This window comes from Aythya marila (genome assembly GCF_965140915.1).
Source record: "Aythya marila genome assembly, chromosome: 18".
NCBI lineage: Eukaryota > Metazoa > Chordata > Aves > Anseriformes > Anatidae > Aythya > Aythya marila.
In genome coordinates this window covers 510,419-530,035 of record NC_139059.1, presented here as the reverse complement: position 1 = coordinate 530,035, position 19,617 = coordinate 510,419, and the positions used below count along the sequence as shown (strand labels likewise).

The window sequence follows — 19,617 nt, the reverse complement described above, 5'->3', positions numbered from 1 at the left end:
TGATGGTCACGGGCCAGGAGTGACCCCCAAGGGGAGGCGGTGGGAGCAGGAGGAGGCACGGGGAGCACAAAGGGGGTGAGATGAGCCGGAGGAGGCGGCAGGAGAGGAAATGCTTGGGCACAGACACAACCACGGCCCCCGCCTGCGGGCTGGGTGCCAGCTCCGCGAGCAGGGCCCGGCTCCTGCCCCAGCCCCGTCCCGTCCCGGTGCCGGCCCCCCCGGGGCATCCCGGGCCCCGCCGCTGCCCCTCGGCGGCTGCTCCGCGGCCCCGCCCGGGACCGGGACGGCGGAGCCGGGGCGGCGGCCGGGGGCTGCGGGCCGGGGGTCGGGGGGGGGTTGGGGCTGCCGGTGCCCGGTGCCCGGTGCCGGGCGGGGCGGAGAGGCCGGGGGGGGGGCGAGCTGGGCGCGGAGCCGCATCCCGCGGAGGGGCGGGAGCAGCGCGCAGCCGGGCTGGCCCCGCGCCATGCAGAGGAGGAGCAGCGGAGCCCCGGAGCGCATTAAAACGCGAGGCTCGGCGGCGGCCGGGGGCAGCCTCCAGCTCCGGGGAGAGGCGGCGGAGAGCGGCGAGGGGCCGGGGCGGCGGCGGCGGCGGCGGCGGCTGGACCCGAACTTCGCGGCGGGCGGCGGCGGCTCGGCCGGGCCCGGCGGTGGATGAGGCTTTGTCGGCCGGGTCGCTGAGCCCGCAGCCCCCCGCACCATGCCCGCCGCGCTGCCCGGCCTGCTGGCCTGGCTGGCGGTGCTGCTGCTCGCCAGGGCCCGCCCGGCCGACGGCTGCAGCTGCTCGCCCATCCACCCGCAGCAGGCCTTCTGCAACGCCGATGTAGGTGAGCGCCGCCGCCGCGCACGCTTTGTCCCCGCCGAGCCCCGGCCCGGGGCAGCCCCGGCACGGCCCGGCCCGGCACGGCCCGCACAAACTTCCCGGGGAGGGGGCGGCAAGTTGGCGCGGGGCGGCTCGGGGCGGCACGGCGGGGACGGAGCGACCCGGTCCCGGTCACGGTCCCGGTCCCGGTTGCGGTCCCGGTCCCGGTCCCGGTTGCGGTCCCGGTCCCGGTCCGCGGCACCTGCCCTGCAGCCCCCCGCGTGTACGGGGCTCGGCTCGGCTCGGCTCGGCCCGGGGGTGTGTCGGCAGGGAGCTGTCTGTGTGTCCGTCCCTCCGTCCGTGTGTCTGCCCGGGGTGTGTCCGCGGCTCCCCGAGCCTCTCGCCGGCCCGGCCGGGTCCGCTCGGCTGCGCCCCGCAGCGCTCCCCGGGGCCGCCCCCGGTCCCGGCGCGGCTCGGTCCCGGCTCCCGGCGGCGGGGCCCGGGCCGGGGCTCGGCTCCCGGGGGCGCGGAGGAGCCGGGCCCGGGGAGCGGCGGCTGGGACGTGGCAGCGCGGGGAGCCCCGGGGGCAGCGCGAGCGCCCCGGGTCCTGCGCGGAGCACCGGGAGCGGCCCCGAGCGCGGAGCCAGCACCGGCCCCTGAGCGCCAGCAGCGCCGGGCTCGGCCACCTCCCGTCTGTTCCTTATTTCCAGGCATTTCCTCTCCCCCGTCCCACTTTGTTCGGCTTGGATGCTGCTGAAAGGGAGGGCTTGGCAGCGCCGGGATCTGGATTCCTCTTTCTATGAATAATGCCCTTATTAAATTTTAACATATTAAACAAACAGACCAGCCCCAGTTCCCGACGCTCTCCTTTGCGGGGCTGTTCCCAGGCTGGGCTGGCGAGGTAGCATTCCCAACCCCTTAGGCAGCCCGCGCCTCTGCACGGCCCTGCCCCGGCCCCTGCTCCGCAGCCAGGATGCTCCTGAGATTCCCGGGCTCCCCTCGCCCCTTCCAGGCCCCGCTCGCGACGTTCCTGCTCCACGAGGGCGAATCCCCCCAGCACCCGGCAGCCGCCCCCGGCGCTCCCAGGCCTTGCTGGGGACGGGGAGGTTTGGAGACAAAATGGAGCTCCAGAGTTTCAGAGCTGCCGCGTGAGCCGGCGTCCCCGGCACACCGGATGCCCCGCAGCTGCTCCGGGAGCAGGGCTGAGGCTCCCTCCCGTCACGCTCGTGTCACACTCACGCCGGGATCATCTTTCCGGAGCTCTGGTGACTTACCCTGCCCTTCCCGGGTGCCGGCTCAGGCCGTGACTCAGCAGCTGAGTCACGCACCGTCTGTCTCGGCGTCTCGGCAGTCCCGGGCAGGGCGAAGCCGGGGCCAGGCAGCAGCCGCTTGCCCAGTGCCCCAGCAGGTGCCTGCTCTGCTGGCGCTCACAGCTCACCCTGCCCAGGCAGCCCCTTCCCGGTGCCACCCCCGGTGTTGGCACCCCCCGGCTCCCAGCCCGAGTCCCTTCCCAGCTGCTGTGGATGGGTTTGATCCCGGCAGGAACCCGCCAGCCTTCCCCTCCCACGCAACAGGAGCCCCGTCCCTGCTGCCTGTGATCCCTGCCCTTTTGGCTCCCGTCTCATCTTCCCTCTGGAGCTGGGAGGCTCGCAGCCAGCTCCCTCCCCGGGGTGAGCCGGCCTGGGCCTGGGAGCTGCTGCTGCTTCCCCTGCCAGGTCTCCTCTGCTGCCCCGCAGAAACACCACCTGCTGGGCACGGGGGCAGAGAGCGGATGGGGGAGGCTGGGACCCCCGTGCTGGGCTCCCCACAGAGCCCCCCGTGCGTGCCCGGGTGCCCCCATCTGTCTGTGCCACCCCAGGGCCCTGCCCTCGCTCGTGCCCTGCCAGCTGTGAGGCACCGCCTGTGGTTTGGAGCAGCCGGAGCCCGGAGCTGTGCTTCCAGCGTGGTGAGAGCGGGATGTGGCTGTGCTGCTGGCCACGGGGTGCCAGAGGGGCTGGGAGTCACTGCAGCTGGAGACTTGTGCAGTGTGGGACAAGTGACCCAGCCTCTCCACGCTCACGCTTCCCAGCCCAGCAGACGGGCAGCAGTTTTCTGTGGTGCTCAAGGGCTCAGCGTGGGTACGGAGCTGCCCCGTGTGCTGTGCCCACAGGGGCTGTGCCCAGGCAGCTGCTCGCTGCCTGCTGGGGTTTGCTCTGCCCGTGCTGCTCGGGTGTCAGCTGGGGGCTGCAGCAGCAGAAGCCCCAGCTCCTGCTTCTCGATGCAGAGGGCGAGGGAGGTGATGCTCAGGCTGTGGCTTCGGCTCCGTGGGGCAGTGATGGCCCTGGAGGGGTGCGTGGGGCAGTGCTGGGGTGACAGGGCAGCCAGAGAGCGGGTGCTTGGCCTGCCCCTGGGATCCGGCCCCTGGCAGCGCCGTGCTGACCCTGGCTGTCCCAGGGCTCGGTGCCTTGCGATGGGGCGCAGCAAGGAATGGTGAGGGCTCCTGGTTGCCAGACAGGGACTGGGACAAAGAGGAGGTTTGGGGAGCAGAAGTGGGACCGGCCCTCGCTGCTGGCCCCGGGGGCAACGCTGCCCCTCGGGTCCCGCTGAGCCGTGGCCGGGCAGGAGGCCGCCAGCCCCGCTGCTGCCCTGTTGCGCTGTGCTCGTGCGGCCGGGAGCTCCCAGTGCCGGTCCCAGCCCTTCCCGTGCAGCTGCGGCAGCGGGGCCGTGGGCTGACGGCTCGGGGCTGCCGCTGATTGGGCCCCGTCCCGCTCCCGTCAGAGCCGGGATGACGCAGGCCGCGATCGGGAGCACTGCGCACGCTGCAGCAGCCGCGCAGGCCGCGGGATGAGCGGGGCCTGGCGCGAGCACTTCCCCTGCCTGTGGGGCCGGGATGCGGGGCTGGGGCTGGGGTTGAGCCCTTGTGCTCCTCACCGGGAGCTTACGGGAGCAAGGGGAACCCGGCCCAGCCCCAGCCGCCATCCAGCCCGAGCTGCGCCGCGTCCCCCGGCCTCTGCGTGCTCAAAGCTGCCCTGGCCGCGTGCTGGGGCTGGGTGCCCTGCTCTGCGCACAGGGCTCGGGCAGGTGCCCGGGGCTGGCCCAAGCCCGCGCTGAGGGTCTGGGGTGGAGGAGCCCTCCCTGGGGACGTTTTGCTGTGTTCTGGCTCTGCCGGTGCCGTGCGGGCTGCGGTGACCCCGGGGCTGCAGTCGCAGCGGGGCTGGGCAGGCAGCGGGCAGGGCTGGCACTGGCAGGCGGCCCCTGGGCTCCACTGGCTGCCAGCAGCCCCGGAGAAGGGAGCTTTGTTCCCCGGCCATTCAGCCGGGAGCGCTTCCCGTGCTCTGTGGGCACCCGTGCTGCCCAGGCGGCCGCGGGCGGGGGCCGTGCGGTGGGTTTGGGGCAGGATGTCCCGGGAAGGGGCTGCTGCGCGCAGTGCCCCTGGCTGGGAGGGGAGCTGCGGGGGCTGAGGCACCTTGTGGTGGCCCTGAGTCCCTGGGGCAAGCACGGGGAGACCTCTGGAGCTGGGGTGGGCAATGGGAGGATTCGCCCCGCTGCAGGGCAGCACCCGCACACAGCCCCAAGCCGTATTTCCTCCTTCCCCCAGGAGAACCCGGTGGGGAGAACCCGCATCTCCCTGCAGCACCCTGGGGGCGTCTGCACCGGGTGCCTGGGGTGGCTCCTGCTGCAGTAGGGGCTGCCCGCAGCAGGGACGTGGCTTGGTGGCCCTGCACGCCCCGTGGTCACCCCACGGCACAGGGCAGCAGCTTGTCCTCCTGCTCATCCCGGGTGGGCTCAGCCCTCGCAGGGAGCTGCAGGCTGGGTCCTGGGGCTGAGAGGGAGCAGAAGGGTGATCGTGACGGACAGCGAGCCGCAGTAGCCTGGCACAATGTGCCAGTGGGTTTTACAGTGACGGGTGACAGCCTCTGCCTCCAGCCCCACTGCTGGAGCTGCTCCTCAGCCGTGGTGTCCCAGCCGGTTGCGTGCTCGTCTCCCAAACAGAGGGGGTGGCACGTGTCCTGGTGCGGGGCCATTCCTTGTACAGGGACTGGTGTGCCGAGGGGTGCCCGGGCCTTTACAGCCCCCTGCCCCAGGCCCTGGGTCCTGTCCAGCCCAGGCTGGTCAAGGTGCAAAGCTGCCACGTCCCGGAGGACACCCACCGAGCTCCTGGTGGCACGTTGTAGGGTGTCACCACACAGCTGAGGACATGGCATCAGCTGCCAGGCTGGGGGAGCTGCTCTGGGGAGGTGCTGGGCACCCCCACCCCATCCCACGGGGCTTCCACAGCGCTCACGGCAAGCAGGTGCTGTGTGCCCGCAAGCAGCACCAGTGCTCCCCACCACGCTGTGGTGCTGGCCCTGCCCGAATCCCACCAGGATCCTCCTCAGCCCAGGGGTGAAGCCCCCTCCTCTGCCTCCCCTGTGCCCGCTCCCGGGGTGTTGTTGTGGGGCCAGCGCTGCTGGGGCCGTGCTGTGTCAGCGCAGCGGGGTCATCGCAGGCACTTGGATCCCGGCCCCGCATCCCCCGAGCCAGGGGCACGGGGAGGGGGGTAACACAGCCCCACGCTGCGGGCAGGGCCTGGGGTGCTCCCGAGGCACAGCTGCGGGCACAGAGGTGCTTTGGTGGCAGCTTCTGTGCAGGGTGCTGAGCTACGGGCAAACACCAGCATTCCTGCTCAAAGGGTGGCGAGGGGACGCGCTGCCCCATGGGCACGGGGTCTGCAGGGGGAGGGAGGTGGCTGCGCCTTGCAGCCGGGCCAGGGGGGTCGTGCCTGGGACCTGCAGGAGCCTCTGGCTCGGTTTTGCTGCAGGGTGAGGCAGCCGTGGCCGAGCCTCGGCCTCTGCGTGATCCGGCCTTTGTGGAGACCCGGGGAGGCCCTGGTGCCGCTCCCCAGGTGCCGGGGTCCTGTGGCACCCTCCTCCTCCTCCCCGGGGACCTCGGCTGCGCCTCCCCACCTGGGCTTCCCCCCGCTGCCTCCCTCCGTCCCTGCCCTGCTCTGGTTCCTGGCCTGCGGAGCAGCTTGGCTGCGCTGCTGGGGTCTTGGCGGGGAAAGCACAGCGCAGCCGTCCCCTCCACAAAGCCGCACTGTTCAGAACAAATCCGCCTAGAATTGGGCTGCATTTTTGTCAAGTGATTCATCAGCACGTGAATGGAAACGGCTGGAGCCCACTGAACCAGTAACCGTCCCCCACGCCTGCAGCCACGGGCAGGAGGCGGCTCCGGCTCTCGGGGCTGCCGGCAGCGCCGTTACACCGCAGGCGCACGGAGCGGGGCCGCCGCGGGCCTGGTGCCCTGATGGACGCGGAGCCTGGGCTGGCCCCACGGGGCCCAGGGGCTGAACCCTGCCAAGCAGAGCTCCTCCGGCCAGGGCAGGGCCCGGGGGCTGCACCCAGGGCTTTGTCCCTTTGTCAGGCTGGGGCTTTCGGCACGGCCGCGGGCAGCGGGTGCCCTGCCTCGGCCAGGGGCTGCTGCCCTGGGCAGTCTCTTCCCTGTCCCCAGCCCGTGCTGGTGGCCGGCTTCTCCTTTCCAGAGTAAACTGAGTCAGCGCTTACTGTGCCAGCGCTGACCTTGAGTCTAAATAGCTCGTCTGCGTGCCCGGCTCGCCCCGCTGTATTTATAGAGCGCGATCAGATCCCCTCTCCGTGCTGTGCCAGGCTAAAGAAGGCAGCCTCCGGGGCAGCGGGGCTGGCAGCGGCCCCATGCACGTCCCCAGGCTGCCCAGCTCTGCCCCGTCCCCCAGCACCTCTCTGTGGGGACGTGACCCGTGTGCCCCAGCTCGGCTGGAGCCTGCCCCCGCTGACGCAGCTCCCTGCTTCCTTCCCCCAGGGACACGGGTGCAGGGGCTGCCCGGGCACTGGGTACCCCCAGAGACAGGGGTTGGCCCCTCTGGGGACCCCACGGCACAGCAAGGAGCCCTGCCCTCTGCCAGGCCCCCTCCTCAGCTGTGAGGGTGCCCCATGAGCCCCCCACAGGATGGGACAGAAGGGACCTCGTTGTCCCCACCAGGAGGGTCCCGGTGGCCCTGGAGGGGGGCAGGCAGGGTGCGGGGCCGCGGCTCTTGGGGCAGGGACCCGGGATCGGCCGAGAGCTGTGCGGCAGGTCCCAAGCAGCTGCCCCATCCCGAGCTGTGGTGAGGGTGAGCTGGCTGCCCGCCCGCCGGGAAGGTCCCTGCCATGTGCTGGGCGCTCACGTGTGGTTCCCGTGTCCCTGGGCTGTGCCGGCGGGGTGACCCCAGGGACCTTTCCACGGCAGAGCTGGCCCCACAGCGCTCTCCTGCCCCTGCTCACCTGGGCTCCGGGGCACTGTGGCCTCGCCAGCTCGGGGGCACTCGGCCTTGTCCCTCAGCACAGAGTGAGGGGCCGTGGCGAGGCACAGTGCTCGGGGCCTGGTGTGTGTCCCCAGCCGTGCCCGTGCCCGTCCTGCTGCCAGCGGTGCCGCTGCGAGTGCTGGGGGAGCAGTGTCTGTGCGGGGTGCAGGGGGACGCTGCCGTCCCCTCCCGCAGCCTGCAGGCCCCTCTGCGGGTGGGTGCTGCCCTGCGGGGAGCCGCATTTTGCACAGGTCTTGTAGGGAAAGGAGGGTCCGAAAGTGGGGGTCAGGGACAGCAGGCTGGGGCGCAGCTCAGCGCAGAGGTCCGGGGCCTTTGCCCAGGCTGCCCGGGCAAAACCTCACCGCCCCCTGTACCTGGCTGCATTTTTCTACTGCCCCAGCCTTCAGCATCCCCGTGCAGCCGGCCGGGTTCTTGCTGCAGGCAGCGAGGGCAGGAAGCGGCGCGGGGCGGATGCGGTTTCTGTGCCTGCATGACGTGGAGGCTCCGCGGCCGGCAGCCGACATCTGGCAGGGAGCTGGCAGCCGAGCATCGCCCCGCGGTCACCGGGGCACCCCCGGGGCTGGACAAGGACACAGTTCCCTGGCTGCATGGTGCAGGAGGGGGCAGGGACGGACCCTGCGCCCCCATTGTTGGGTGCAGGGGGCTGGGGAGCTCCCTGAGCCCTGCTCCCAGACCTTTCCGTGTCCCCTCCGCTGAGGGTGCTGCCGCGGGGATGCCCATCGCAGTGCTGCGTGTGCCAGCGCCGTCCCTTTGGGCACCACGCGTGACAGCAGCTCCACGGGCAGCGGGGTGGGTGCGTGGTCTGGTGTCCCGGTGGGACGGGGGAGAAGCGGGTCGGTCCCACACGGGGCAGCGGCACCGGGAGCTCCGCACGGCCCCCGGTATGGGCAGGGACACGGCAGCTCCTCCGGTCCCCGCCACCCCTGCTGAGCTCTGCGCCCTCTGTTGCAGTGATCCGAGCAAAGGCCGTCTCTGCGAAGGAGGTGGATTCGGGGAATGACATATACGGGAACCCCATCAAGCGAATCCAGTACGAAGTCAAGCAGATCAAGGTACGGGGCACGGTGCCTGGGCCCAGGGCGGGCAGGGAGAGGCAGCGGGGGGCCGCTCACGCCTGCGCTCTGTCCCCAGATGTTTAAGGGCCCTGACAAGGACATCGAGTTCATCTACACGGCGCCGTCCACAGCGGTGTGCGGCCAGCCGCTGGACACGGGAGGGAAGAAGGAGTACCTCATCGCAGGTAGGTGCTGGGCAGGGACTGGGGGCGGCTGGGGAGGAGCGGACCCCAGACCCCCGGGCACCTGGTGCCTGCCGTGGGGGTCTCGGGGCGCCGTCGGGGACGGTCTGAGCGGCTCCGTGTCCCCAGGCAAGTCAGAGGGCAACGGCAAGATGCACATCACGCTGTGCGACCTGGTCGCCACCTGGGACTCGCTGAGCCCGACCCAGAAGAAGAGCCTCAACCAGCGGTACCAGATGGGCTGCGAGTGCAAGGTGAGCGCCCCGGGGCTGGGTTTGGGGGGGGGGGGACACGGAGCTGCCCCCCGTCCCGCGGCGGGTGGTGACGGTGTCTGCTGTGCACAGATCTCGCGCTGCCTCTCCATCCCGTGCTTCGTCTCCTCCTCGGACGAGTGTCTCTGGACAGACTGGGCGATGGAGAAGATCGTGGGCGGGCGGCAGGCGAAGCACTACGCCTGCATCAAGAGGAGCGACGGCTCGTGCGCCTGGTACCGCGGCATGGCCCCCCCCAAGCAAGAGTTTCTCGACATCGAGGACCCCTAAGCCAAACGAGCGCATTCCAGTAGCCAGTAGAAAAAAACCTGCGAGATGTTAGACTGGTCCACGCTGATATCAAGTCCTGGAGACAGCATGCAAATCCGCTCGGCCCCGCGGGTCCCCAGGGTGCGGCGCCTGCCACGCGCGTGCACGGGGCAGGCTCGGGGCCCGCCGCGCCGCACTCAGCTCTGTCCCTGCCCGGCTCCTCGCCCCCCGCGGGGTCAGCGGGGCCGGGGGCTTCCTCCCCGCCGAGGCCGCGTCCCCTCCCGGCCCTGCTCAGCCCTTGTGCCCCTGAGAGCTGCGAAGGAAGCGAACGCCCGCGAGCGGCAGGCGCCGTCCCCAGTCTGCGTAGCAGGTCTACCAGGGGCCCCGCCGCGGGACGGAGCCGCCCCCACGCCTCTCACCAGACCCCGTCCCGACACCCGTCCCTCCCCTTGGGGTGCCCGAAGGCTGCAGCAGGGCACCGCGGGCGTGCACGGCGCCAGCAGCTCCCGCGCAGGCGTCCCACCCACCCACAAAAGCCCTGGGGGGGGCATTGGTGCAGCCGGGGTGCCCCCAACCCGCGGGCTGCAGCCCCGCTGCCCATGCGCTCCTCTCCGCGGTCGGGCACGTTGCGGGGGCTCTGGCCCAGGGCAAGCCCTGGGGTGGGCGAGCGCTGCACCCGGGGCCCTCCGGTGCCACCGCCGAGGGGCCCAGACCCCCCCACCCCGGCCGGGCCGGCACCCGTGGCCGTGCTGGAGCTCGTCCCCGCGCAGGATGGGCACCAGGGCCGGGAGCCCCCAGCTGCGGGGCTGCCGATCGCCGTCGCACCCTGCGTGGATCGGGGCCCCCTGGGCGCCCCCCCTGCGGTGCAGGACCCCCGTCCCCTCGTCCCGTCCCCCCCCCCACCTCCCCGGGCCCCGCTTTCTCTGAGCCATTGTCCCTCTGCGGCGGCGCCCCGTGCGCTCGGTGGCGCGGCCGGCCCCGGCTCGTGCGCGCAGCCCCCGCCGCAACCCGCAGCGATTTCATGCTGGGCGTCCCCGCAAGGCTCCACGATGTCGTACTGGACCAGTCTGGGCAACTTCGACGTATTAAAGGAAAAAGAAAAAGAGAAAAAAAAAAAAAAAAAAAAGTTAAAGGAAAAAAAAGCCCCAGCCGCCCTCTAACCAGTGCCATGTAAGAGTCCCGCTCGCTTCCCGTGCGGTTGTATCAGCTCGCGCCCCGCTCCGCTGGTAGTCTGCCCTTAACACTGCCGTGCTGCCGTCAGCTGCCGCCTCCCTGTGCCGTGATTTGATTTGGGGGGGCCCGGGGGGGGCCCGGCGCTGCGCCCCTTCTCCTCCGGGGTTGTGCTGGGGGGTCCCAGCGTGGGGGAGGACGGGGAGGGACCGCGGGGTGCCCCGAGCGGGACCCCCGGAGCCCCCCAACCACATCTCGGGGGTCCCGGATCCCCCCTGCTCCGGGGGCCTGGACCGGGGAGGAGGAAGGGAGGGGGGAAGGGAGGGAGGGAGCCACCGCCCCGGGGCCTGCCGCCATCCCCGGGTGGGCCCCGCACCGGGGTGCAGCTGCCGGGGGCTCGGAGGGGACCCGAGGGGCGGCTCCGGCCGGTGGGAGTGGGGCTGGGGCCGGGAGCACGCGGACACTGAGGGCCGGGGGCTCGGTGGGGATCCGGCACGGCCGCTCTGCCGGTGGTAACGGGGTGCGGTAACACACGGGGTACGGCGGTAACCGGGGCTATCGCCGGTAACCGGGGCCGGTGCCAATAAACCGGGCTGCTGGTGGTGAATGGGGTCGCCGGCATCACCCCGGGCTGCCGGCACCGCCCTGCACCGCTCCGCGCCACCGGCAGCGAACGGGGACACCGGCACCGGGCAGCCACGGGGCGGGGGGTGGGGCTCCGGGACGGGGCGGGGCTCCGGGGGTAACGGGGCGGGGCTCCGGGAGGCAGGGGCGGGGCGTACCGGGGCGCGGGCGGAGGCTGCGCGCGCTGGGGGCGGGGCCGTTGCGGTGCCCGCCCCCCGGAGGGGCGGAGCCTGGGGGCCGGAAGGGCTCCCGCGGGCAGCGCCCCGTGGAGGCGGTGACACGTGCGGGCCGCCGGGACCCGGATGGTGCGCGGGGACCGGGGGGGGGGGGGAGCGGGACCGGGGAGGCGGGGGCGGGGCGGGACCGGGAGCGGGAACCGGATCGGGATCCGGATCCGGATCGGGGCTGGGATCGGGGCCCGGACGAGGCCGGGAGGCGCCGCGGGCGCTGTCCCTGCGCGGTCCCGGCCGGAGCTGCCGGTAGCGGCCGTGCCGCACGTGGCGGGAGGGACGGGGCCGGGGCCGGGGCCGGGCGGTGGCGGCGCCGCTGCTGAAGGTCGCGGGCGGCGGCCCCGGGCCCCCCTCCGGGCCTAGGCCGCGGCCGGGCCCCGCTGAGCGGCCCCCTCCCTTAGCCCGGCCCCCGCCATGCCCATCGTGGAGAAGCTCCGCGAGGCGCTGAAGCCGGGCCGCCGGGAGCAGGGCGAGGACGCGGAGCTGGGCCGGCTGCTGGCCGCCTCGGCCAAGAAGGTGCTGCTGCAGAAGATCGAGTTCGAGCCCGCCAGCCGCGGCCCGGGGCAGCCGGAGGGGCTGCGGGGCAAGTACCTGCTGCTCAACCCCCGGCCGCCGCCCGCCCCGCCGCGCACAGCCCCCGAGGGGCCGCCCGGGAGGCAGGGTACGTGGGGGCACCGGGATAGGGGGGTGGGGGGGTGGGGGGGTGGGGGGGGGCTGCCCGGTGCCCCCCACCCCGCCGCTCATCCCCCTCCCGGTGCCCGCAGGCGGTGAGCATGGGCCGGGGGACGGGGTCCCCGCGCCGCAGAAGGTGCTGTTCCCCGCGGAGCGCCTGTCCCTGAGGTGGGAGCGGGTGTCGCGGGTGGGCGCCGGGCTGCACAACCTGGGCAACACGTGCTTCCTCAACGCCACCCTGCAGTGCCTCACCTACACGCCGCCCCTCGCCAACTACCTGCTGTCCAAGGAGCACGGCCGCGCCTGTGAGTGGGGGGCTCGGCCCCGGGGAGGGGTTGGGGGGGGGGAGCAGCGCTCACGCATCCCGGTCCTGGGTTGTGCTCAGCACCCCTGTGTGCAGCCCTGCCCGTGGGCGTGCGGGGGTCCGGTTGTGCGTTCCCGTCCCCCAGATGCCCCTTTCTGTCCCCGCACACCGCTGTGTGCAGCCCGCTCGGGGCCGGGGCAGCTCCGTGTCCTCGTGGCTCTGCTGAGACCCAGCTGGGTCCCATGGGGGCTGCTGGGGGCTGGGGGCTGCACACAGCACAGCCCGCACGGGGCTGTTTGTGGTCGGGTTCGCTGTGCCTTGTGCTGTGTCCCCAGCCGTGTGCTGCTCCCTGTCACCTGGGCTGCTCCTGCGCTCTGCTGTAGCAGGGAGCTCCCAGGGAGGGCTCGCAGTCGTGCTCCCAGTGCACTGGAGCAGAGATTCCCCTTCCCCTGCGCTGCCTCCATCCCTCCTGCGTTCTTCCCAACGTCCTTTCTTCTCCCCTCCTGCTCCAGGTCACCACGGAGGCTTCTGCATGATGTGCGTTATGCAGAATCACCTGATCCAGGCTTTTGCCAACAGCGGCAACGCCATCAAGCCGGTGTCCTTCATCCGAGACCTCAAGAGTAAGGATGCCTGCCCCCCCCCCCCCCCCCCCCCGCAGCCTCCCTCCCACAGCTGCGCTCGCCGGCGCTGAGTAACGCATGAGCAGAGCCTCAGACCGGGGCAGGTCCCGGCGGGAGCTCTCCCGAGATGAGTCACGGAGCCGACCGGGTGCCCCGGCACCACGTGGGGCTGCTCCTGCCGCCGGCGCGAGCCTGCCTGGGTCGTGCTGGGGGTGCTGGAGGCCGGGGGCTGATGGCTGTCTCCCTGCAGAGATCGCCCGGCATTTCCGCTTCGGCAGCCAGGAGGATGCGCACGAGTTCCTGCGCTACACCATCGATGCCATGCAGAAGGCCTGCCTCAACGGCTGCACCAGGTACCGGGGGGCAGCGGGAGGTGGCCGTGCTGCAGACCCAGGCTCTGCCCTGCTCTGCCCCCCGTGGCTGTGGTCCTGGCCCCAGGTGCTTTGGCTGCCGGGGGGTCCGGGCGTGCTGCATGGTGCAGCCCCCGTTGGTGGCCGTGGGGGAGCAGCTTTCCCCTGAGCCCTCAGTCCCAGCGCGGTGGCATCTCCTCTGTCTGCAGCACTGGGCTCTGAGCTCCAGCTGGGTCGGCTGTGCCTGGGGGGCGTCGTGTGCCCGCAGCCTTGGCCCCTGGGCTCCCCCCCAGAAAGGCTGCAGCGTCCTCGAGCTCCCCACAGGCCGGGCAGGGGTGGGGGCTGCGCTGCTGCAGTGCCTGGGGACACAGCGGCCCTTTAGGAGCACCCCATTGTGCTGGGGCGGTGTGAGACCCGTGGCTTCTTCCCCAGGTTGGATCGCCAGACCCAGGCCACGACGCTGGTTCACCAGATCTTCGGCGGCTACCTGCGCTCCCGTGGTGAGTCCGTGGCTTCAGGAGCACGGCTCGCTGGTACCCCGAGAGCCTGGCACTAGGAATCTTTGGGGATAATAGCAAAACCGGAGTGAATTACCCAGAACTGCAGCCCTACGCTCCTGCTGTGCCCGTGGGTCTCGGCCCCTGCTGTGGCAGCGCAGGAAGCTGCTGGCTGCGGGCCCCTGGCTCGTTGTTACCCGGCAGAGGAGCCGGGGTTTGCAGCTGTCTGGTGACGCTTGCTGTGCCAGCGAGTGGTGGCACTGCCAGCCTGCCTCCCCGCCAGCTGCGGGCACACAGCGGGGGCCTGGCGCTGAATTCCTGGAGCCCGGGAGGGGGGAGCCCTGCAGCTGCTGTGGGCGCAGAGCTGTGAGCGCTCCCTGCTGCTTCCTTTGCAGTGAAGTGCTCAGTGTGCAAGAGCGTCTCGGACACCTACGACCCCTACCTGGACGTGGCGCTGGAGATCAGGGTACATCAGAGGGGTGGGACGAGCTCGGCTCTTGGAGGGGGTGCTGCTTCTGCAGCTGCCCCAGCGCTGTTCTCACACAAACGTCAGGGCACTGTGCAAGCAAGAGGGGAGCAGCAGCTGCGGTGCTGCCTTCCCTGCGGGGCAGTGCCCTCAGCCAGAGCGGGGCCGTGGTCTCTGATGGGGCTTGGAGCTCTGGGCAGCTGCGGTGGTGGTGGGCTTCCAGTTTGGTGTCACCTCGGGGCACTCGGCTGTGCTGTAGCCTGGACAGCCCTCCCGTTCCCTGAGCTCTGCTCTGTCCCTGCAGCAAGCTGCAAACATCGTGCGGGCGCTGGAGCTGTTTGTGAAGTCAGACGTGCTGAGCGGGGAGAACGCCTACATGTGTGCACGGTGAGCCAGGGCTGCGGGGGGGACGGAGCCTGCGGGGGGGAGCAGGGGGAGGCTGCTGCAGAGCGGGGGCAGCCCTGGCTGAGGCACAGGACACGAGGCCCCAGAGCCTGCGATGGAGCTGTCCCTGCTCCTGCTGCCTCCCCTCACAGCCGTGAGCTGGTGTCAGCGTGGTCACTTCCATGTGGTTTGCCCCTTGGCCCTGGCTAGTGGTCAGGATGGAGTAGTTTGTGTATCCTGAGCTCTTTCTCTACAGGTGCAAGAAGAAGGTGCCAGCCAGCAAACGTTTCACCATCCACCGGGCTTCCAACGTCCTCACGCTCTCGCTGAAACGCTTTGCTAACTTCAGCGGAGGCAAAATCACAAAGGTGAGAGCTCGGCGGGCCCCCAGCCCGAGGCCCTGCTGGCCAGAGCGGCGTGAGGGGTCCCATGAGGGGTCCTGTGAGGGGTCCTGTGAGGGGTCCCGTGCACAGCTTGAGCTGAGCCGCAGCCCAGCAGCCTTTCCCCAGCGGTGCTGGGTCCCCTCCCTCGAGAGATGGGCCCGTAGGGCAGCCGGAGCTGCTTTTGCTCTGGCAAGAAAGATTGCTGAGACGTCCTCTCCCCGCAGGACGTGGGGTACCCCGAGTTCCTGAACATCCGCCCCTACATGTCTCAGAACAACGGGGACCCCGTCATGTACGGGCTGTACGCGGTGCTGGTGCACTCGGGCTACAGCTGCCACGCCGGGCACTACTACTGCTACGTGAAGGTGAGCCCGGGCTGCTCCTGGGTCCCTGTGGGTGCTCAGCGGGTGTACATGGCCCGGGGGGGCCCTGGGCAGGGCCTGACCCCCCCCTGCTCTCCCTCAGGCCAGCAACGGGCAGTGGTATCAGATGAACGACTCCCTGGTCCACTGCAGCAACATCAAGGTGGTCCTCAACCAGCAGGCCTACGTGCTCTTCTACCTGAGGTGAGGTGCCCTGCGCCGCCTGGCCCCGCACCCTGCCCTTCAGCGGCTCTCCTGTCTTGTGGGGCCAGGCCGGCAGCAGGCTTTTAGCCCCTGTGCTCTGCCTTCTCCAGAATCCCCAGCCCCAGGAAGGGCTCCGACGGGGCCGTTGCCAAAGCCAGCTGCAGCCTGCCCAGCCGCCCGGCCTCCGTCTCTGAGCAGATCAGGAAAAGCTCAACCAACGGGCCCCTGCCGTCACCGCTGCTGGGCCGGGTGAGTCCCAGGGGCTGCTGCCGGGTGGGGAGAGGGCCCTGGGGAGGGTCCCGCAGTGCCAAGCCTGCCAAGGGAGCAGGGGCAGCGTCACCGTGTCCCTGGGAGCCTGTCCCCGCTGAACTTCCTCGTTCCTCCTCACCCAGAGACCGGAGGTGCTGCCGGGCAAGAAGCTGCCGGGGCCGGAGGAGGTCGGGGTCCCGGTGGCCCGCGGTGCGCCGGGCACGGGGCCGAAGCTGCTGAACGGATGCACCCCGCCGAGGCCGCCCGCTGCGTCCCCGTCACCCAAGCTGCCCCTCAGAGCCACCCAGGCAGCCGCAGCTCCCACCGAGGACGTGACCCGGAGGCCCAAGAAGCCGCCGTCCTCCCCGCAGCAGCCTCAGGCGCCCAGGGCAGCTCAGAGCCCCGGCAGCACGGCCAGGCCTGCGGCGGATCTGCCCCGGCAGAGCTCCGGGGACAGCAAGCAGCCACCCACATCGCCACAGCCCGGCCCCGGCACTCCGGAGCGGGGCTCCTGCAGGAGCAGCACCACCAGCCCGGCACACAGCGCGGCGGGGGACCTGGCCAAGGCGCCCCAGAAAGCCAAAACCGCAGCGGGAGGCTTCTGCCCCTCTGAGGACACGGACTGTGGCGCGGAGCTCCCCGCCGAGCCCGCCGGCCCCGAAGACTCCAAGGTGGTGAAACCGAAATCCTCCCAGCTGGGCAGCGCGGCGGGGGAGCCGGGCAGCACCATGTCACCGCCCCCGGCCAAGAAGCTGGCGCTCTCTGCCAAAAAGGTGAGTCCGGGCCTCGGGGTGTCACCGGGTGCCGGGTGCCCCCCGCGTTGGGTGCGTGTGCTCGGGGAGGTGCGGAGGCAGCGCTCGCGAAGCCGGGGTTGGTGTGGGAGAGCCCCCCCGGCCCCAGGGCTGGCTCCTGCCCTCCTGCCGGGGCAGGGCACGGGGCCAGGCCCCTGCTGCTGTTGACGGGTGGTTGGCGACCCCGAGCCCCGCAGGGAAGCGGCTCCTTCCCTCCTTCCTCGCTCGAGGGAGCGCGTCCCGGTGCCGGGCGCATCTCGGCGGGGTGGGGGGGACCTGTGGCTCTCCAGCTGCAGGGCTGCCCCTGCCCGGCCGATGGCGTGGGGGGGGGTCCCTGGGTGCTGCCCTGCAGCCCGGGGCCTCGTGCTGGGGTTTTTGTGCTTTTAAATTTCCTTCCTTCCTTTTTTTCCTTTGTGCTTCTAACTGAGAACACTTCTGATTCTTCTTCTACCACCCCCCCCACTCTCCTCCCCCCGTCTGTGTCTGTTCCCCTCCCCTTTCTCTGGGCTCCCCTTTTTATTTTCTCCTCTTGGCTCTCGGAAACCTTTTCGTTAGACCACCAAGTTTTTATTTATGTCGATAACTGCAGGGCAGCACCCCGCGGAGGGCGAGCGGAAGTGACCGCCGCGCGCAGCCTCACCCGCCACCCGCCGGCCACTCCTTCCCCACGACCACCACCCACCCCGACTCCTCTCCCTGGCCTCTCGGCAAGCCCAGGTAAGCGCACGGGGGGGCTCCCGGACTCCCCCACGACACCGAAGCCAGCGGCAGCCCCGGAGCTGGTCCTGGAGCTGGTCCTGCGGCGCTGGTCCCGTGTTGCAGCTGGCCGGGGGCACCTTGGCACTCGCGCCCCTCGTCCCCAGGCTGTCAGGGCTTGTTCTGAGCCCCAGAAGCAGGGTGATTTCTCTGATTTGGCACAAGGCAGGCACTCTGCAGGCTCTGGCTGTGTGTTACTGTCCCATGGCATCGGGAGGCACCAGCCTGGTCTGGATCTTGTTCTGGGGCTCCCTTGCACCCTGTGCTGTGGCAGCACTCACCCCGTCCTAATTGTGCTTGCAGCTGCCCCGGAGCAGCTCTGCCTCGGGTTTCTTGGCTTCATGGCTCAGGTGGTGCCCGTTGGGTGCTTGTGCACCTCGGGTGGGGAGGCAGCGGGGGGCTCCTGCTCCTGCCTTGGCTTTCAGAACACATCAGCCTCTCTTTCTGTCCCTCAGGCTGTCCTCATCTGCTCTCAAACTGCCAAACCCCGAAAAGCCCACCTTCAGCTTCGCCCCCAGCTCAGCCCCTCGGCTCCCGGCCTCCCCCCTGACCAACGGTTCCACGGCCCCCTCCTCGCACCCCCGTCCTGCCTGCGGCGGGGAGCACGGGCCCGGCCACAGCCACCCCGCTCCCCTCAAGAAGAAGCATCGCAAGCAGCACCCTGAAGCAGGCGGCAGCCCCTGCGCTCTGGCTGTGAACGGCAAGGACGAAGCCTGCAGCCCCCCCAAGAAGAGGAGGAACGTGGCTCAGGAGGGCTCGCTGTCCCCTGCGGGGAGGGGGGCGGCCGCTGCAGATGCTGCTGGGGGCCGGGAGGAGCAGCAGAGCCGCCCCAAGCAGCAAACATCAGCCCCCGGCTGCTTCCCGGGCACGGAGCCTGTGCCCCCCATCAAGAAGAAGAAGAAGAAGAGGCGGCTGCAGGAGATGGAGGAGCGCTGCCTCGGGACGCTGCCCTTGGGCAGGTGAGGGGATGGGGGGTCGGGGGGCGCTGACCCACTCTGCAGGCAGCTCCCCCCTGCACACAGCACACCTGGGCAGTGGGTCCTTGCTCCTATTGCCCCCTCCCCGCGGCTGTCCCAGGCCGAGCTAAGGCGTGCTGCCCTCCCCAGCTCCAGGAGGGCCGAGGCAGAGCCCTGGCAGACGAAGCAGCAGAGCCCGGGGCCCGGCCCCGCAGAGAGCGAGCATCGCAAGCGCAAACGCAGGGAAAGCCTGGGCAGCCCCCCCGCGGAGCAGGAGGCTGCCCCCAGCACCCCAGGTACAGCCGCGTGCCCCTGCCCTGCGGGAATGATCCCTGGGGGGGGGGACACAGGACAGCCCCATAGCTTGTCCTTACCCCCTGCTCTTCTTGCAGCAGCAGCGAGTGCCTGGGGCAGCCCTGGCCCTGGCAGCCCCCCCCGCAGCCAGGAGCGCAGCGTGGTGCAGGAGCTGCTCAGGAACTCCTTGGACAAGGCTTACGGCAAGCAAGGTACCGCACCTGGGGGGCTGGGGGGGGGCTGAGGGGGGCACACAGCCCCCAGGTCCTGCCCCAGATGGGGGCAGAGCGGCCATTGGGGGGCTCCTGGAGCCGGGTGCTGCTTGTTTTTGGGGGGAGGGGGGGGCGAGGTTGCAGCGAGGAGCCCGGGGCCCTGCTGGTGCTGAGGGGGGGGTCTCCTTGCAGTGCTGACGTGGGGGGGCGAGCTGTCGGCCGTCAGCCAGGATGCCATCCGGGACGCGGCCTGGGCCTGCAGCGAGACCGTCATCGACGAGTGGGACGAGGAGTTCGACCGAGGGAAGGTGAGCGCTGGCTGCGCCCCCGGGGGCTGGCGGGGGGCTGCAGGACCCCCCCCCCCCGCCCCGTCCTGACCCCAGAGCCTTCCTCCCCCTGCACAGGTGAAGAAGGTGAAGAAGCTGAGGCGGGAGCGGCGGCGGCACCTCAACCCCTTCCAGCAGCTGCAGAGCAGGAGAAACTTCTGGGCCGTGACGCACCCGGCCAAGGTGGCCAGCCTCAGCTACCGGCTCTGAGGTGGGCTGGGGGGGCCTGGGTGGGGGCAGGGGGGGGGACAGCGCTGCCCCCAGGGGTGCTAACGCTGCTGCTGCTTCCCCCCCAGGTGCCGATCGCAGCCACCGGAGCAGTGCTGGGCCCGGCCCCGAGGAGCAGCGCGGGGGTCCTGGAGCTGCTGCACCCCCCTGGGGTTGGGGGGGGCTGGCCTGCAGCGGGGGCCCCCCCCGCGTGGGTGCTGCTGCGGGGAGGCTCGGTGCAGCCCCAGCCCTGGGGAGCTCCTGGGTCCCCCCCCCCCCCTTGGGGGTCCCTGCACCCCTGGGGGCTTCTCTCTGGGACCCCCGGGAGGGGGGAGGCTCTGCCTGGTTGGGGGTGCCCCGGCCCTGCTGTGCCTTCCCCAGCCCCCGGTCTGGGACCCCCCCGGGCCTCCCCCTCCACCCGTCCTTGCTGGGACCCCCTGGGCACCCCCGGCCCCCCCGGGACCCCTCCTGCCCCCCCCGGGACCCCGGGGCTGTGCCCGCTGCAGGCAGCCTGCGCCCCCCCGTGTGCCCTGGGGCTGTGGGGGGGGGGGCTGCCCCCTCCCGTCCTCCCCCCTCCCGTGGGGGTTTGGGGGGGGGGGGGGCACATCCTGAGCCCCCGGACCGTGCCCCCCCCACCCCGTGGAGCCGCCCCCCCCGCAATAAAACCGCGACCGACAGCGAGCCGAGTGCTGGGGGCGGGGC

At 71.5% G+C, this 19,617-nt stretch overlaps 3 protein-coding genes across 4 annotated transcripts in view; 2 read left to right on the top strand and 1 right to left on the bottom strand.

Moving 5' to 3' along the window:
- C1QTNF1 (C1q and TNF related 1) overlaps positions 1-19,617 on the bottom strand; it is a 76,950-nt gene that overhangs the window by 11,717 nt on the left and 45,616 nt on the right. The window lies entirely within an intron of this gene.
- Positions 501-10,115, top strand: TIMP2 (TIMP metallopeptidase inhibitor 2). The gene is made up of 5 exons (XM_082774574.1): positions 501-824; positions 8,049-8,149; positions 8,229-8,337; positions 8,464-8,588; positions 8,679-10,115. The coding sequence occupies exons 1-5, from the start codon at positions 698-700 to the stop codon at positions 8,874-8,876; spliced, it is 660 nt and encodes a 219-aa protein (XP_082630700.1). The 5' UTR covers positions 501-697; the 3' UTR covers positions 8,877-10,115.
- On the top strand, positions 10,890-19,579 carry USP36 (ubiquitin specific peptidase 36). 2 transcript variants are annotated; one of them, XM_082774914.1, is made up of 20 exons: positions 10,890-10,954; positions 11,281-11,540; positions 11,644-11,856; positions 12,368-12,478; positions 12,729-12,831; positions 13,261-13,328; positions 13,721-13,791; positions 14,096-14,178; positions 14,432-14,543; positions 14,783-14,923; positions 15,024-15,124; positions 15,235-15,373; positions 15,517-16,146; positions 16,754-16,881; positions 17,376-17,879; positions 18,027-18,172; positions 18,269-18,382; positions 18,575-18,690; positions 18,787-18,919; positions 19,005-19,579. In XM_082774914.1, exons 2-19 carry the CDS (start codon positions 11,294-11,296, stop codon positions 18,916-18,918), a joined length of 3,159 nt encoding a protein of 1,052 aa, XP_082631040.1. In that variant the 5' UTR covers positions 10,890-10,954; positions 11,281-11,293; the 3' UTR covers position 18,919; positions 19,005-19,579. The 2 variants fall into 2 exon arrangements, with proteins under 2 accessions (XP_082631040.1, XP_082631041.1); XM_082774915.1 differs by lacking the exon at positions 10,890-10,954 and having other exon boundaries at positions 11,055-11,540; positions 18,272-18,382.

Excerpts from the sequence above, each read along its gene's own strand:
- USP36 (XM_082774914.1), top strand. The coding sequence starts at position 11,294 with ATGCCCATCGTGGAGAAGCTCCGCGAGGCGCTGAAGCCGGGCCGCCGG. Across the intron at positions 16,882-17,375 it reads TGGCCTCTCGGCAAGCCCAG|GCTGTCCTCATCTGCTCTCA; the intron begins GTAAGCGCACGG and ends TCTGTCCCTCAG. Across the intron at positions 18,173-18,268 it reads GGCTGCCCCCAGCACCCCAG|CAGCAGCGAGTGCCTGGGGC; the intron begins GTACAGCCGCGT and ends CTCTTCTTGCAG.
- TIMP2 (XM_082774574.1), top strand. The coding sequence starts at position 698 with ATGCCCGCCGCGCTGCCCGGCCTGCTGGCCTGGCTGGCGGTGCTGCTG. Across the intron at positions 825-8,048 it reads CTTCTGCAACGCCGATGTAG|TGATCCGAGCAAAGGCCGTC; the intron begins GTGAGCGCCGCC and ends CCTCTGTTGCAG. Across the intron at positions 8,150-8,228 it reads ACGAAGTCAAGCAGATCAAG|ATGTTTAAGGGCCCTGACAA; the intron begins GTACGGGGCACG and ends CTCTGTCCCCAG.